Genomic DNA, 18,584 nt, shown 5'->3' on the forward strand with positions numbered 1-18,584 from the left:
GTGACATTGGTTACCAACCCCACAACATGTCAACACTCACCCTTCTCAACCTTGAGTTCCCTATTACCAGCTTTCTTGTCCTCTCCTGCCTTCTAGTCCTTACCCCTAGTTTGGTGTGCCGTTAGTCTCATTTTCTTTTATGGGCCTGTCTAAGCTTTGGCTGAAGGGTGAACATCAGGAGTGACTTCATTTCTGAGCTATACGGGTATCCGGGAGCCATACTCTCAGGGTTTCTCCAGTTTTTGTCAGACCAGTAAGACTGGTCTTTTTTTGTGAGTTAGAATTTTGTTCTACATTTTTCTCCAACTCTGTCCAGGAAACTCTATTGAGATCCCTCTTGGAGCAGTCGGTGGTGGCGGCCGGGTAACATCTAGTTGCACTGGACTCAGTTTGGTGGAGTCTGTGGTAGTTGTGGTCCATCGGTCCTTTGAACTAATTTTTCCCTTGTGTCTTTAGTTTTCTTCATTCTCCCTTGTTCCTGAGGGGGTGAGACCAGTGGAGTATCTTAGATGGCCACTCACAAACTTTAAAGACCCTAGATTCTCCTCACCAAAGCAGAATGTAGAACATTTGCTTTATAAACTATGTTAAGCCAATGGAGACAGGTGTTCCCCGAGACCATGGTCCCCACAGCCCTTGGCCTAGTAATTCAGTCCCTTAGGGAGTTTGGATGCATCTATGGAGCTTACATGACCTTGCCCTGTACAAGTTGTGCTGGCTTCCCCAGTACTGTGTACTGTCTTACCCTTCACCAAAGTTAACACTTATCTATTGTCTAGTTAGTGTTTTTACGTTCCCACCCCTCCCCTCCCTCGTAACCAACAAAGATTGTTTCTTTTTGTGTGTAAACCTTTTCATGAGTTTTTTAGTAGCTGTCTCATACAATATTTGTCCTTTTGTGACTGGCTTATTTCACTCAGCATAATGCCCTCGGATTTATCCATTTGTGAGATGCTTCGTAGATTCATCACGTTCTTTATTGTTGTGTAGCACTCCACTGTGTGTATGTACCATAGTTTATCTATTCGTCTGTTGATGGGCATCTAGGTTGCTCCCATCTTTTTGCTATTGTGAACAATGCTGCAGTGAACATGGGTATGCATATATCTATTCATGTGACGGCTCTTATTTCTCTAGGATATATTCCTAGGAGTGGGACTACTGGATCATATGGTATTTCTATTTCTAGATTTCTAAGGAAGTGTCATATCATTTTCCAAAATGGGTGTATCATTTTGCATTCCCACCAGCAGTCCATAAGATTTCCGGTCTCCCTGCAGCCTCTCCAACATTTGTTATTTTCTGTTTTTTTTGATTCATGCCAGTAATGCCAGGGTGAGATGGTATCTAATTGTGGTTTTGATTTGCATTTCTCTAATGGCTAGTGATCATGAGCATTTCCTCATGTGTCTGCTAGCCACTTAAATGTCTTCTCTGGTGAAGTGTCTGTTCATTTCCTTTGCCCATTTTTTAATTGGATTGTCTTTTTATTGTAGAGGTGTTGTATTTTCCTGTAGATTTTAGAGATTACACGTTTGTCGGATTTGTCATAGCCAAAAATGTTTTCTCAAGTCTGTAGGTTCTCTTTTTACTCTTTTGGTGAAGTCTTTTGACGAGCGTCAAGTGTTTAATTTTCAAAAGATTCCACTTATCTAGCTTATCTTCTGGAGTTTGTGTGCTGTTAGTTATGGTTTGTATCCTGTTAATGCTGTGTATTAGGGCCTCTAATTGATCCTATTTTCTCTTCTATGAATTTTATAGTTCTTGGTTTTATATTTAGGTCTTTGATCCATTTTGAATTAGTTTTTTATGTATGGTGTGAGGTATGGGTCCTGTTTCATTTTTTTGCAGATGGACATTCAGTTTTGCCAACATCACATGTTACAAAGACTGTCATTTCCCCATTTGATAGAGTTTGGGCCCTTGTCAAAGATCAGGAGACCACAGGTGGGTGGATTTACATCTGGGTTCTCAATTCTGTTCGATTGGTCAATGTATCTGTCGTTGTACCAGTACCTGGCTGTTGTGACGACTGTAGCTGTATAGCAGGTTCTGAGGTCAGGTAGTGTGAGTCTTCCTACTTTATTCTTCTTCTTCAACAGTGCTTTACTTATCCAGGGCCTCTTCCCTTTCCATATAAAGTTAATGATTAGTTTTGCAAATACTTTTTTCAACAACATAAATGGCGACTATACACATGGACCTCGTCAGAGGGAATACACAGGAATCAAATCTGTGGAAAGAGACGATGGAAAAGCTCAATATCTTCAGTCAGAACAAGGCCAGGGGCCGACTGTGGAAAGACCATCAATTGCTCATATGCAAGTTCAAGTTCAAGCTGAAGAAAATTAGAACAAGTCCACAAGAGCCAAAGTTTGACCTTGAGTATATCCCACTTGAATTTAGAGACCATCTCAAGCATAAATTTGATGCACTGAACACTAATGACCGAAGACCAGACGAGTTGTGGAATGCTATCAAGGACATCATGCACCAAGAAAGCAAAAGATCATTAAAAAGACAGGAAAAAAAGAAAAGACCAAAATGGATGTCAGAAGAGACTCTGAAACTTGCTCTTGAACGTTGAGTAGCTAAAGCCAACAGAAGGAATGATGAAGTAAAAGTGCTGAACAGAAGATTTCAAAGGGCAGCTTGAGAAGACAAAGTAAAGTATTATAATGACATGTGCAAAGACCGGGAGTTAGAAAACCAAAAGGGACAAACATGCTCGGCATTTCTCAAGCTGAAAGAACTGAAGAAAAAAATTCAAGCCTTGAGCTGCAATACTGAAGGATTCTATGGGCAAAATACTGAACGACGCAGGAAGCATCAAAAGAAGATGGAAGGAATACAGTCACTGTACAAAAAAGAATTGGTTGATATTCAATCATTTCAGGAGGTAGCATATGATCAGGAACCGATGGTACTGAAGGAAGAAGTCCAAGCTGCACTGAAGACACTGGTGAAAAACAAGGCTCCAGGAATTGACGGAATACCAACTGAGATGTTTCAACAAATGGATGCAGTTCTGGACGTGCTCACTCATTTATGCCAAGCAATTTGGAAGACAGGTACCTGGCCAACTGACTGGAAGAGATCCATATTTATACCCGTTCCAAAGAAAACTGATCCAGCCGAATGTGGAAATTATTTAATGTCATCATTAATATCACACACAAGTAAAATTTTGCTGAAAGTGGTTGCAGCAGCACATCAACAGGGAACTGCCAGAAACTCAAGCCAGATTCAGAAGAGGATATGGAACAAGGGATGGTTACTGATGTCAGATGGATCCTGGCTGAAAGCAGAGACTACCATAAAGATGTTTCCCTGTGTTTTATTGACTATGCAAAGGCATTCGACTGTGTGGATCATAACAAATTAGGGATAACATTGCAAAGAATGGGAATTCCAGAACACTTAATTGTGTTAGGAGGAAACTTTACATCGATCAAGAGGCAGTCATTTGAACAGAACAAGGGGATACTGCGTGGTTTAAAGTCAGGAAAGGTGTGTGTCAGGGTTGTAAACTTTCAGTGTATTTATTCAATCTGTAAGCTGAGCAAACAACCTGAGAAGCTGGACTATATGAAAAACGGGGCATCAGGATTGGAGGAAGACTCATTAACCACACCTGTGTTATGCAGATGACCCAACCTTGCTTGCTGAAAGAAAAGGACTTGAAGCACTTACTAAGGGAAAAGACTACAGCCTTCAGTATGGATTACACCTCAACATAAAGAAAAAAAAAATCCTCACAACTGGACCAATAAGCAACACCATGATAGTCAGAAAAAAGACTAAAGTTGTTATTTAGTTGGATCCACAATCAACACCCATGGAAGCTGTAGTCAAGAAATCAAATGACGCATTGTTTTGGGGATCTGCTGCAAATGACCTCTTTACAGCATTAAAAAGCAAAGATGTCACTTTAAGGACTAAGGTGAGCCTGACCCAAGCGATGGTGTTTTCAATTGCCTCATATGCATGTGAAAGCTGGACAATGAATAAGGAGGACTGAAGAATTGACACCTTTGAGTTTTGGTGTTGAAGAATATTGAATATACCATGCATGGACTGCCAAATGAACAAATCTGTCTTGGAAGAAGTACAGCCGGAATGTTCCTTAGAAGCAAGAATGGCGAGACTTCGTCTTCCATTCTTTGGACATGTTATCAGGAGGGACCAGTTCCTGGAGGACAGCATGCTTGGTGGAGTGTCAGTGAAAAAGAGAAAGACCCTCAACACGATGGACTGTCACAGTGGCTGCAACAATGGGCTCAAGCGTAACAACCATCAAGAGGATGGCACCAGACCAGGCAGTGTTTCTTTCTGTTGTACATAGGGTCATGAGTCAGAACCACCTCGATGGCACCTAACATCAACAGTAAGTGACTCAGCCACCTGTTTGGGATCAGCACCCCAGAGGGGTTGAAGGTAGGATGCATTCTCCTCCCCCTCTGAAGTCTGAGGTCCAGGAGATTCAGCTTCTATTGGGTAGTGGGCTTCTCAAAGCAGGTCCTTAATTAGGAAAGGTCTCTCTCTACATGACATTTTACTAGTGAATCCGCTACCAAGAGAATAAAATTTGTATTATTACATTTACAAGTAATTTATAGTTCTTTTTAAATAAGTTATTGTGGTCATTTGAAAGGAATAAAGCAAATTTCTGCTAGATTTTAGTATGGAACAATATGTCCCTGTGCTGAAACTCTCATTTCCATAAACTCTTGCTTTGATCAATAACCCATTAGTCAGCCACTAGGAGAAATGACGTCTTGATACATGGTACCACATGGATGGAGCTGGAAGACATTATGCTAAGTGAAATAAGTCAATCACAAATGGACAAATACTGTATGACCTCACTTATATAAAAAGAAAAGGCAAATGTATAGAGACCAAAGTTTATTAGTGGTTACCAGGGCCAGAAAGGGGGAAGAGGGGAATTATTGCTTATAGAGTACTCAGTTTGGGTTTACAGTGTATGGAAAAACTGCATTGATTTAGGGTTTCACAGTTGATTGTTTTAAGTGCCATCAGTAAGTTGTACACCTGTAAAAAGTTGAATTGGCAAAAGTTGTGTGATAGATTTACAATAACAACAAGAGTAGCTGCTGAGGCTGCTGATGGACAACCAAATACCTCATGTAGTTTGGTTCTTCGGTTTGGAGGTTTAGGTTATGGTTTCATGAGGCATTCCAGTTAATTGGCCTAATAACGTGTTTAGTGCTTTTGTTGCACCTCCTAGTTCACTGTGTAGTGCCTGGGGTCTTAAAAGCTTGCAAGTGTCCATCCAAGGCACAACAATTGGTCTCTATTCACCTGGATCAACAAAGCAAGGAAAGTCAGGAATATGAGGAGGAAATGGAATGTGTGGCTAATTGCCTCAGCAAACGACTGCCTCCTTTGCCGTGAGACCAGAAGAACTGGACGGTGCCCAGCTACCATTACTGAACATTTTGATGAAAGACTGTAGAAGAATCCTGATCAAAGGAAGGAAAATGCAGAACAGAATTTCAAATTCTCATCGATTCCGGTCTTCCTGAGCCATGAAGGTTGGATGAACCCCTGAAACTATGCCCCTGAAGTAATCTTCAAACCTTAAACCAAAAATGTCCCCTGAAGTCTTCTTAAAATCAAACAACAGTTTAGCTTAAATAGTAAAAAATGTCTGCCTTGAGCTTTACGCTCTTTTAGAAACTATATGGAATCCAAGTAACAGTAACAACTGGAAAGATTAGATAGGAACCTTAGGGGGCAGTGACTTTACGCTAACGGGGAGGAACAACTCAGAAAAGTAGGGTCAGAATGGTTGCACAACTCTAAGAATGTATTCAGTGTCACTGAATTGTATATGTAGAAATTGGTGTATGCTGTGTATATTCTCAAAAACAAAATAAACAAAAATTAAAAAAAAAACTATTAGCGTGGAAACAACTCAAGTGTTCATCAACAGATGGATAAACAAAATGTGGTATATACCTAACAATGAAATATTATTGAGTCATTAAAAAATGAAGTTCTGGTACATGCTACACCATGGGTGAATCCTGAAAACATGTTGAGTGAAACAAGCCAGACACAAAAGCACAAATACTGTATGATCCTCCTTATATCTAAAATAGGCAAATGCATAGAGATCAAAGCTTATTAATGGTTACCAGGGGCTGGGGTAGGGAAAAATGCGGACTTATTGCTTAAGGGACACTGTGTTTCTGTTAAGGTGATGTGAAAATTTGCAAATGGATAGAGGTGATGGTTGTACAACATGGTGAATATAATGTCACTGAATTGTACACTTAAAAATGGTTAAAATGGCAAATGTTTTATTACATATATTTTATCACAATAAAAATAAATCCATTAGCACATTAGCCCTTTTGCTGCAGGGAAACTAGTAAAAGGGACTAGAACTACAATGTATTGAGTGATTACTCTTAACTGCATGCTGTTTGTGTGTCGTTAGCTCATCAAACTTCCCAAAATTCTGAGGCTGTTCTATAGGAGGGGAAACGGGCTCAGAGAAATTACCTGAGGCCACAAGGCTACAAAATGACAGCGGCATGATTCCAATCCAAATATGCCTCACCCCCAAACCTACACCTCTGCACTCCAGCACCCCACAACCTATCTATCTCAGCATCAGTGTAGCCCATGTCACATCTGCCCTGAGGCTTAAATGAGCCAAGAAGAGTGAAAGAATTTGGAGACCAGGAAGGCCCTTGCAGCTGTTACATGGTGTAGGAATTACTAGGCAGCTCAACATCACAGGGTTTTGTTATTTCCTGATCTCTCAGGTATGAAAACATGACAAGCAAGGCTATTTTCTGAAGTATTTCCGCTGAATGAAACCTAGGAAGTACTGGAGATCTTGAAGTGACATTTGATCTTGTAAGCCATTTTCCAACTCCAGCCCCTACTTCCTCTTTGAGGACAATTTCATTCTCACTAGTTATGGCAGAAGGGCTAGGAGGTGCTGTCACTTGAAGCACAGCAGGCCCGTCTACTGAAATTCTCCAAGGTGTACTTGTAACCATCCAGTGGCTAAAGCCATTCAATTTAGCATGCTGATCTTCTAAACAGATCGTATGAACAAGCAGATCTGCCTCTCCAGGTGGCTCCTTCCAGAGGCAGGTGACTGACTCCATGACACACACGGCACTATCCGATGACCTTGCGCAGGAACCCGTGGTCTGTGAGTAGAGCTTGGATAAAGGAATATGACGCAGAATCGATCGAACCTTCCTGGTTATGGCTACAGCTTGCACAATATAGCTCTGATATGGCCCTAGTAGAAACCATTATAACCATCACGAAGTGCCCAGTGCTAAGACAGCACCGAAGAAGCAGTCTAAATCCTGCCCTTCAGAACTGTTCACTGTTGTGGAGACAAAACCAAAAAACCACCACGTTTAAGTACTGCTATGGCATGATTAGCCAAAGCTGTAAAACAGTCCTGTCGAGCCAGTCTGTTCACCTCCTAACCCTACCTCACAGTTTCCCTCCTCACGGCCTGTTTGAGGGTCTGCAATCATTTGCTGCAGTCCTCCTTATTATCCCAGCTACTCCACACCCTACAGTGCATTCAAGTTAGTGAATCCAAATGTAATTGTTTTCTGGGGACTCCCTTGTAAGAACCGCCAGTGGCTCCCCACCACTGACAGAACCTATAGACAGAACTGAATCAGGTCTTCTTCCTTCTCCATCGACTTTATCTGCTGCCCCTTACCTTTGTCTCTGAGAGTTTCATCTCCCACATACACTGTCTCGTCTCAAACCTCTGTAGGTTGTCTTCCCTCTCCCCTAAACCTTACATCTTTTGACACTGCGCTCAGGTGTCATAACCTCTGGTGACTTTTTAAAAGCAGCACCTGCTCTGTGCACACCAGCCTCAGTTCTCACGATGTGCACAACTGACAAGCATGGGAAGGAATGTGAACTTGGCCATTTACTGTGTTAACTTCGGCAAAATATTTACCCAGCCTGTGCCTCAGTGTTCTTGCCTATGAAAAGACAGTAGTCAGACCAACCTGATGGGATTGCTGTGAAGACTGTTACTTAGAACAGTTCCTAGCATAGAAAAAGTATGCAACATAGGCTATTAAACCCACTAACCACATTGATACTCTCCATCTGTGTGTCTCATCTGCTGCCATCTCAGTCAGATCTTTGAGGTCAGGGACGATGACCTGTGAAGCCCCAGGGCTGGTGCAGAGTAGGTGCTTACTAATGTGTTTGAAGTGAACTACAGAGGCCTTTCTGGAGGTAAGCTTTGTAAAGCTGGGCCTGGCGGGTGATGGCGGGGGGAGCAGTCCAGACAAAGGACCATGACACGAGAATGAGGAAGAAAGCTGTGCAGGAGGCTGGAGGAAGCAGCCTAGATGGAGTGGATGATCACAAGGAGGGAAGGAAAGGCTAATGAGAAAGGAGGGAACTCTGAAGATGATGGCATTTGAAATTGTTCTCTCCAAGGGTTGCATGAAGAAGGCAGCAACTAAAAAACTCTGGATGCAACAGAACTGGGTGGAAGATGGGCTAGAAAAATACAGCAATTAACCAAAAGGTTGGTGGTTCGAACCCACCAGTTGCTCCATGGGAGAAAGATGTGGCAATCTGTTCCTGTAAAGATTAACAGCCTGGAAATCCTATGGGGCAGTTGTGCTCTGTCCTATAGGGTTGCTGTGAGTCACAATCAACTCAATGGTAACGGTTTTAGATCTGCTAGCAGGAGTCTCCGGGTGGCGCAAAAGGTTAAGTGCTCAGCTACTAACTGAAAGGCTGGAGGTTAGAATCCACCCAGAGGTGCCTTGGAAGAAAGGCCTGGTGATCTACATCTGAAAAATCAGCCACTGAAAACCCTACGGAGCACAGTTCTACTCTGGCACACACAGTATTGCCATGAGTCAGAGTCGACTAGATAGCTACCTCAAACCCTTCTCCCTCAACAAGAAAAAGCAATTTTATGATCACAAAGAGACCACATTTTTTATTGACAACTGAATTTCTACATAATATAGTACTGCACAAATTATAAGTGGATCAACAATTATGTTAACGATACAAACTCATGAGCACCGACATAAGCTCTAGGTTTGATGCGTTCGTGCCAGGTACTTATAGTGAACAATGGCAAACATAAAGGTTAACAGCACTACTTCAGTTCAGGAGAATCAGCTTTCAAAAAAAGCATATATGCCAACTCACAGAATATTTTTCTATGTCAAACCTGGGAAAATCAATAACTAAATGACAAAATGAACACTATTAAAGAAAAGTTGGTGATAAAAATGCTAGGATAAAATATTAGGTTTAAAATTTTGCAACTGGATTTAAGATGCAGGAAGTGTAAGCACATCGGGAATTTTCAGAAAAGACCCCATGTTCTGCTTCACAATAACCTATACATTCCAAAACACTAACTCTGGGTTGCTAGGTCTTACCTGCTAGTGTAAACCACTGCTTCATAGTTCTAAAAAACAAGACAATAATTCACATAAATGAGTTTTACAATAAGATTCTTCCAATTCACAATAAAAATAAAATTCACATGATCTATATCAAACTACTAAGAAATTTTATCCAAATGAGGACCAGCAGAGAAGCCAGGCTACCCACTTAACTTCTCTGACTGCCTGAGAGAGTAGAGCACGGACCACCTACAAGGAAAGGGAGATCAGGAGAGAGTCTGGCTCTGCCCCTAACTTGCAGTGTGAGGGTGGACAAGTCTTAGCTTCCCTGAGGTTTGGCTTCCTCAGCTAGAGAACTGAGGGATGGGCTAGATGGCTCTGAGATCCTTTCAATTAAAAAAATTGAAGTCAGCTCAAAATCCATCTCTGAGCAGACATTTAGGGTGGAAACAAGAATGGATTAAAAAACAGGTGGATGGAGTAATTTTTACCTTTAGATACTATCATTCAGAACTCTTCTGTGCGACAGTTCTAAGAAACCTTAAGGGTCATTAACTTGGTCAGGGAATGCCTAGGGAGTGGTGCAGTTCAAGCATTCAGTGAAGATCTAATGAGCACACATCCAGGAAGAAGACGCTTCCTGAAACCCTACCAGAAAGGCAACTTTGATGAGACTGATTCTAACAGAAAGGATACAAGTGAGGTAAGTGCCAGGTAGGATTCTTTTTGTCTTTACAGAACAGAAAAATGATCCAAAGAGAACAATGGCTCCTCGTTCTCTGTTCCCTAAGAAGGATACAAGCATCACTTCTTGAATTCAACACATTGGCTTCGTTTTCAAATGCATTACTTTTATTTTCCTCAAAAGGCAGCCATGCATTGTGAATCTAGGATCGTAACAGTCACATGATTTCCTTAGTAAGCCCAAGGTTCCCATGAGCATCTCTGTAGCTCACAGCCAGAGGAGTCGTCCTGAGGTTTCAGATATTAAAGCTTTCTCCACAGCCACATGTTCCTTTGATGTTTGGGTTATTGAACACAAACTCACTGGATAATTTGTCTTCTACATAGTCCATTTCTGTTCCTAAAAGTGTTAGCTGTGCTTTCTTTTCGATGAACACTCTGACCCCTTGGGGAAAAGAAAACATGTGTCAGACAAAGCCTGTGTGCCTTATGGAGCTAACCTGCCAAGTCAAAGCGCACGTGAACCTGGAGACTGAACAACTAACTGCTGCTTCAAACAAGTCAGACAGGAAGCTTCCGAGTGCGTTTCATTATTTCCTTTTAGGAATTAAGTGCTCAACTTCCTGCCTGCCCCATTTCCCATGTGAATCTGTGTCGAGAACAATTACATTAGGGTACAGTTTTACAAAAGTCAATTCCACGCACAAAGCTAGAATTTTCCTTTTACTATATTTCACCCATTGTTCCAATCTGCAACATTAAGAAAATGTGCATTTGTCAGTGACAATTTCGCAAAGACAGAAACAACAGAATTTATGAAAACCTTGCAAAAGCTTCTATACACATGGCAAACTGCCAAGCCTAGGGACATGCAAAAGGACTGTGACATAATGAGGCCGTTTTAATAAGACTAGTCTCAGTATAGTGGCAACGGTTCTTCTGGCCAGAAAACTGGTCATCATACCACATCTCTGTAAACACAACAGGTTTGACTATAAAAGCAGCCAAGATGAAACAGCTAAAGGAAGTTTTCTAAGAAGAAAGTTAGTCATTACTTAAATATAAACCATCATAATTCTTAAATCCCCTCTTCTTTAATTTTAGGATAAAAATCTTAAAATAGCTTGAGTTGATTTTAAAAGTCATGTCCTGAAAAATGACTTTATGGATTGGAAACTTCAGTTTACTAAAATGAAAGGATGCCTGGCAACCCATGCCTGACACAGAGGCAAGTACCACGAGCTAGCTGACATCCGACCTCACCTCCAATGCACAAAACCATCCCTGCCGAGCCCACAAAAGCAAGTTCCCAGACAGTGCAGCATTACTTATTTTGTTTTAAATGGGTTTTATCAGATTATTGAGAGGGAGGTGGTGTGGCTAATAAAGTAATTAAAGCTCTGAAATTTTTAATAAGAACTGGAAATACAGAATTCCTTAAGAGCATGAGTTGACATTACTTTTTTGACATAGATGCAAAACTGCTGCTTCAAAGAAAAATGACTGGCTGGTTCACTTTGAAGTTTTAGCATCTTAAAGATCTTCTGGGAAAAAAGATAAACAGATGACCTTCTGAAATGGAAACAAGCTTATCCAATAATCCATCACTTAGTTATACGAGCACAGTCTCTGGAGTTAATTTGATTGGGTTCAAATTTTTACCAGGTCACTTACTAGCTGTGTGACCTTAGGCAAAAAGTACTTCCTCTCTGTGCCTCAGTGTCTTCATCTGCAAAATGGGGGTGATGCAGTACAACTTCATTCAATTGTGGTGCATAAATCCAACCGCCTGGCACACAGTGAGCACTCTGTCTTTCCTACTATTATTTTTGCCATTTACTTCATGCTATGCAAAACAAAGTCCCAGAAAAAGTGTGTTAAATACTCACCATCTTGAACAACTTCTTCATCAGAATCTCCTTTTGTCTTTGTATATTCTAAAGTATAAGAAAGGCCATTGCAACCCCTGGTTCGAACACCAACTTTCACACCTACCTGAAAGAGAATTGCAAATGTGCACTTAATTTTAAAGTATTACAGATTAAACAATTTACATTACATTATTAAAAATATATACTTAATATTATTTTCTCATAAGCTTTTTTAAAAGTACAATAAACGTTACATTTCTAATTATAAAATGTTTCAGTAGGAAATATAAATAGAATGGGGAATAAGCATTTAAAAAAAATTAACTATTGTTCAAACATCATTATCACACTAATGGGGACCCGAAAACAATACAAAGACAATTAATATACAAATAAACGAGAGAGAGAGAGAGAGAGAGAAACCCCTATAATTACCACTACCCTAACAAAACAGCATGTATGCTTTTTCATGTTGTCTTCCAGTCCTTGCTATATCTATATATAAAATTCAAACATAGTTTTTATTTACAGCAGAAATAACATTATTCTCTACTTGGTTTGGGAATTCTTATGACCTGTTGCATTCAGAGCAGTCTCTTCTGTCCTTATACAACGAGGAGAAAGAACTCCCTTTCAGAGTGACTGCTTGGAGAATACTCAGCATGATAAATACTAAGTTGTCTAGTCGAAATTTTGGAGCACACTTCTTAAGATATTTGTTCAACTTAGTTTTCACCTTTGTAAACAGGAAGACTGAAGCAAGCAGGAAGTCTAATTAGAAATGGATATGGACATTTAAATTTAACTTGAAATAAGGTTTAGAGGCGGCTCCCAAGTGAGGAGGAGCACGGAGTGACTCAATCAACACATGGAAACACAACTTTAGGTGACGGGAGCCAACACTTCCTGAGGTGTAATCTACGGCACAAGCAATCCCTTTTCCAAACAAACACACCTCAAAATCTAAGACACTGAATTCTAACTTCATTGGGTCAATGTGTACTCTAATCATGAGTCTACCCAAATTGAGTTGGAATACTGAAATCCTTTCATAGGAGGGAGGTGCTTGAACTCCCACTACATCATACTGGAGGCTGTATAAAAGAACTCAGAAACCGCTTAGCAGTCTAATTATTAATAGTCTAATTATTACTTGAAGCGATTAATACGTACTCCACAGGCAATTAACAATGCACTAAAATTTAGGTCATGCTCACACCCCTTAAGCAACAACTGCACATCTGGGAGCATGTCCTACATAGATACACTACAGCATGCTCACGGGTCCAGAACAATGTGCCTGGCACACTGCAACCACTAACAAATGACATTCGTGGCAGCACTGAATGGAATCTCAAAGAACCTTTAAAATGGGAGATTGGTTAAATAAATCAAACCTGCTCAATGGAATATACTATATATGCAGCCACAAGAATGAATGAGCTACCTTTCTGTAATGACATGGAAAGATCTTCAAGACATATTGCTAGTGGTAAAAAGCAAAGTGTAATGATAATAAGCACAGCATGTATGCCATGCTCTCAACCAAGCAGGAGAAGAAGAGAGATACACACAAGCATTGGGTATTTTTGGTTGTCACACCTGGGGGAGGGGGTGCTACTGGTATCTAGAAGCAGCGATGCTGATAAACACCACCTCCAACAAAGAATTTCAGGCTCCAAATGTTGCTAGTGCTGAGGCTGAGAAGCCCTGGTATGAGCATGTAAAATGTACAGATTCTCTCTGGAAGGACCCTGCGAGGTTGCCACTTGTATGGAAGAATGACGATCCAGAGTCCAAAGTTTCACTGAACACCCTTTTATATTATTTGAAAAAGAAAATCATGAGCATACATTACTTTTTGAAGTAAAATCCCTTAATTAATGAAAGCATACAATTTATCACAAGGTAAATTCGTTCTGAAAATATGACTTTAGTTTTTTACAAAATATTTGTCTGAATATTATTTTACTTACATGTTCAGGCTTATCTTTAAGAAGTTGTTTTATTTTGTGGACTGCTGAAGGTGTCTGAAAAAAGAACACGTTATTAAATTTTTGGCTACAAAAATCACATTCTTCCAAGCCTTCTATTTCCTAGTCTGGAAGGCTGTTCAAGCCCAGCTTTAACAAATTTATGCGATTAATTTATGTTCCATTCTTGCCAGAGTACCTTGCAGACTTGATACACAAACACAAGAACTCCATTCAACTCAAGTCACCTTCTTTATTTTCAAAACATCTGATAGCAACTTCCTTTTAACCTCACTCTCCCAGGGCCAGGTTCCCCTCTGCCATTATCTCTCTGGTACTATCTACTTCCATCACAAGGGTAATTTTTTCCGGCCACATCTATTTTGTTCACCTACTACACGCCCAGCAACAAGTACCCTGCCTGACACACAGAAGGCATGCACACAGTCAATCAATGAATACAGTACCTTCGCACTGGGAAAGCCAACAGTCAGGTTTTTCCCTGTTGATTATTATCTGGATTACATGTTTAAAAATATCTAGACAAAAATAACTAAGCTAGTCAACAACAGAAATAGGTTTCAGGGTTTACCAGCCCTACTTTCCTGGGAAGAAAGCTGTTAAGACCAGGCTTTGTCTGCATTCCTGGTCCACTTCCTAGCTGTGTCCCAACGGCAGTCCCGTTACTCGATTTACTCCAGTCCCTTATGTGTAAAAGATCAACAATAGTTCCTCCTTAGGATTCTTGGGAGGGTAAAATAAGCTAATTTACAAGAAGCATTCAGAACAGTACCAGGCATAAAGAGCTCAGTATACGCCAGATATTATTACAGTGATGAACAGAGCACAACAGAGAGATTGTGTCCTTTCTTCTTTCTGCTTTTATTAACTCCTTCAGCTGGCAATGCTATGCTGATCCTCCAGCTGTCTGTAGTGACATTCTACAGGTCCGTGAAATCCCACAGTCTGGAGATCATGAACCATTACTTGGAGGTAGCTGTAGCCAGAATTCAAGCCTGTGCTGAGGGAGCAGACCCAAGGGATGGCCTAGAGTGTGTGCCCCAGCCCTGCTGGGGGAGGTGGGGGGACTCCATCAGATGATGTTTAAACAGAGCCTGGACCCCGTTTACAAGTATCAGGAAACCCAATTTAGGACGTTGAGACCTGCATTTTTGTAAAAACAGGAGGTAAAAGAATAAAAGAATGCACTGTACTTAAAAAAGGTGAGCTCTGTTTAGTCAAACACTTAATTATTAATATATGGTGAGTGTGTATATATTTACTTCTTATTGTGTGTCACTGTGAAAAAAAATTAAAAAAAAAAATCACTACCAGATAAGTGTCTCTAAAGGCCTTTTCCCACAATTTTTTCAAAACAAGACACAAGGAAAATATCAGCCCAAAGGACTAATGGACCACATGAACCACAGCCTCCATCAGCCTGAGACAGAAGAACCAGATGGTGCCTGGCTACCATCACCAAAAGCTCTGACAGGGATCACAACAGAAGGTCCCAAACAGAGCCAGAGAAAAATGTAGAACAGAATTTAAATTCACAAAAAAAGACCAGACTTACTGGTCTGACAGAGACTGAAGGAACCCTGGGGATTCTGGCCCCCAGACACCCTCCTAACTCAGAACTGAAGCTACTCCTGAAGTCTACCTTTCAACCAAAGATTAGACAGGCCTATAAAACAAACAATAACACATGTGAGGAACGTGCTTCTCAGTTCAATCAAATATACAAGACCAAATGGACAACACCTGCCCAAAAACAAAGACGAGAAGGCAGGAAGGGACAGGAAAACTGGATGAATGGACACAGGGTACCCGAGGTGGAAAGAGAAAGGGGGAGAATCCTGACACATTTGGGGGATTGCAACCAATGTCACAAAACAATTTGTGTATAAATTTTTCAATGAGAAGTTAATTTGCATTATAAACTTTCACCTAAAGCACAATAAAACAAAAAACCAGGAGTCAAGCAGCCTGACAACACAAGGAAGAAATGATGAAGAGCAGCATTATGACTCCATCTTTTTTTGAAATGACAGATATCAACAGCAAATAATTACTGAAATATAAAAAAATTGTTTTAAATTGCTCATTTACCCTTCTAAATGATCACAGTAAAGTTTTTACTGAACTTAAGGTCAGCAGTTCGAATCCACCACGCACTCCTTGGAAGCCCTACGGGGTAGTTCTCACTCTGTCCTATAGGGTCGCTATGAGTTGGAATCGACTCGACGGCAACAGGTTTGGTTTTCGTTTAGTTTAGTTATCTTATCATCCATTTGTAAATTTTCCCAGTCACAATTTCTACGTGAGTGCTGAAGTGATTAATTTAACGGCTGTCAAAAAAGATTTCTGGTAAGTTAAAAATAGGCATAACGAGACTTCCGGCAAAATGGCACTCTAGGCAGAAGCACCACGCCGTCCCTCCACAGCAAAGATCCGAAAAACTAAGCCAAACAGAGAAAACAGCAATCCTGAAACCCTAAAACATCAAATGAAAAGATAAAGAACTCAGCCAAGCACCAAATGGAGTGAGAAAACTGACAGAACAGAGAGCGAGGAGAGGTTCATGCAGAGGTCCCCTATCAGCTAACGCAGCACGGATCCGCCATCTTGGACTCCTATCAGAGACCAGCAAATAGGGGGTATGAGAAAGCAGCTTCACGGAGCTTCCACAGGACACAGAACAACTGGTAATTTGCGATATACGCTTTCCCACCCCCCGCTCTTCTTCACCCCCACTCAGCCTCCTCTGCTTCCCGCGGCCACAGTCTCTTGTCCGGGAAGCACCGGCTGCTTGGATTCCACCTGCCCGCACTGGCTGGCTCTCTGACTGCCATTTGTTGTTGCTTTTTTTCTGCTTCGTATGATTTCTTCCTTACCTCTTGCCACCTCCATCTCCTTTCACTAAAATACCTGGCTCCGTGCACCATCTTTACTTCTTCCTGAGGGGCTCTGGAGCTCTGGTAATTTGCGATACATGCTTCCCCACTCCCCACCCTTCTTCAGCCCCACTTGGCCTCCTCTGCTTCCCGTGGCCACAGTGTCTTGTCCAGGAAGCACCAGCTGCTTGGATTCCACCCGCCTGCACTGACTGGCTCTCTGAATGCCATTTGTTGCTGCTTTTTTACTGCTTCTTTTGATTTCTTCCTTACCTCTCACCACCTCCTCCTCCTTTTGCTCAAATACCTGGCTCCACTCGCCATCATTGCTTCTTCCTGAGGGGCTGCGGAGCTCCGTCCAAGTGTGGAACTACTTCCCGGTCTGGGCTGCCACGCCGGTGGGATCCCGGGGCTTTTGTTTGTTTGTTTTCTTTTCCTTTTCTTGAGTTGGGAGCCCATTCTGGCTGGGCGGTGCTGCACTTCTTGGAATCTACCCCCTTGGCTTGCGCAGATGGGCAGAGAGATCCCTGAGGCATTTCTTTTTTTTTCCTGTTTTTTTGGGGGCTTTTCTTGTTTTTGTTTTTTAAATTTGTTTTGTTTTCTTTTCCCTCTTTTTCCTTTTTTGTCTTTTTTCATTACTCAGCTTCTCGTCTCTCTATACCTTCCTTCTCTTCCAGTTCTCTGAATATCTGGTGCTGAATACCTCTACACCTTCTAGCCAAGCTGTACTGCAACGCCTGAGAACAACTTCCCCAGACCTCATAGCTGCACCAGTGGGATCCCTAGGAGCTTTGCTGTTCTTTTTCCTTTCTGATTTTTATTTATTCATTCATTTTTTTTTCCTTCTTCTTCCCCTTTTTGTTTTTCTCCATTTCATAGTCTCTCATCTCTCCACTCCAACAGCCAGCTCCTCTAGGACTCTTTTTTGTTGGTATGTTTTTGGCTCCTGTTCCTCTCTCCTCTCTCCCATATCCATCTTAGCTCCACACATAACAATCTCCCCCCTACATCCTGCCTACCTGAACCATGTGCTTAACATGACACCACCAAGCATAACAGGCACGGTCTACTGGAACCTGCCCTGCACTGATTACCGACTGGCCATGGTGGCTGTAGTAAGTGCCACAAACAACCCATCCCAGTAACTCCTCTTCAGCTAGACCTGCCCTGCTGTACCATATCTGAGCAACTGACCCTGCCAATTCGAGAAGGAGGTGAAAAGTATCATGCCCAGAGATGAGCAAACAACAAAGAACACAGTCCGCCTGCTCAGAGCCAAATTAAAAGAAAAAGGACGAAACAAACAAATCTACAATCAATAAAGGAGAAAAATAACTACTGAATGCCCCGAGACAGCACACAATATTATCAAAACATTTACAAAAACAGGACAGGATGGTTCCATTAGACATCCAAAATAAACCACCAGATGACTTTCCAATGAAACAAAAGGCAGTAGAACTACCTGATAGGGAATTCAAATCTCTAATACTCAGAATTCTCCAGGAGTTGAAGGAAAAAGCAGACAAAAATGAGGAAAAAATACACAAATTCATGGAAAATACAGACAAAAAAACTGGAAGAATTCAGGAAAAAAATGCAGGAACAAAATGCCAAAATAAATTCATAACTAGAAATTATACAAAAACAATTAGAAATCCAGAAAATAAACAAGATTTCAGAAATGGACGGTGTCACAGAAGGGCTGAGGAGCAGATCTGAAACGGTGGAAGACAGGATCAGTGGAAT

General features: G+C 41.3%; 2 protein-coding genes across 6 annotated transcripts in view; both read right to left on the reverse strand.

Annotated features, from left to right (window-relative positions):
• Positions 1-13,954, reverse strand: part of CUNH9orf153 (chromosome unknown C9orf153 homolog) — a 98,849-nt gene extending 84,895 nt beyond the window's left edge. For 2 of the 3 annotated variants that reach the window (XM_023735802.1, XM_023735805.1), the window contains exon 1: positions 11,984-12,089. Coding sequence is in view for 1 of the 3 variants with exons in the window: in XM_023735804.1 (XP_023591572.1) it covers positions 11,984-12,004 (21 nt within the window). In the remaining 2 variants the exon portion in view is untranslated. Of the gene's footprint in view, positions 1-11,983; positions 12,090-13,941 lie in introns of those variants that run through there. The other variant, XM_023735804.1, reaches the window with a different exon arrangement.
• ISCA1 (iron-sulfur cluster assembly 1) overlaps positions 1-18,584 on the reverse strand; it is a 50,797-nt gene that overhangs the window by 16,581 nt on the left and 15,632 nt on the right. The window contains exons 2-5 of one of the 3 annotated variants that reach the window (XM_023735807.1): positions 13,942-13,995; positions 11,984-12,089; positions 10,459-10,539; positions 5,935-9,472 (exon numbers count right to left, since the gene is read on the reverse strand). In XM_023735807.1, coding sequence (XP_023591575.1) covers positions 9,465-9,472; positions 10,459-10,539; positions 11,984-12,089; positions 13,942-13,995 — 249 coding nt within the window. In that variant the 3' untranslated portion in view covers positions 5,935-9,464. Of the gene's footprint in view, positions 1-5,934; positions 9,473-10,197; positions 10,540-11,983; positions 12,090-13,941; positions 13,996-18,584 lie in introns of those variants that run through there. The other 2 variants (XM_004381317.2, XM_023735806.1) reach the window with 2 other exon arrangements.

The sequence above is a fragment of the Trichechus manatus genome, unplaced genomic scaffold, assembly GCF_000243295.1.
Source record: "Trichechus manatus latirostris isolate Lorelei unplaced genomic scaffold, TriManLat1.0 scaffold00082, whole genome shotgun sequence".
NCBI classification, from domain to species: Eukaryota; Metazoa; Chordata; class Mammalia; order Sirenia; family Trichechidae; genus Trichechus; species Trichechus manatus.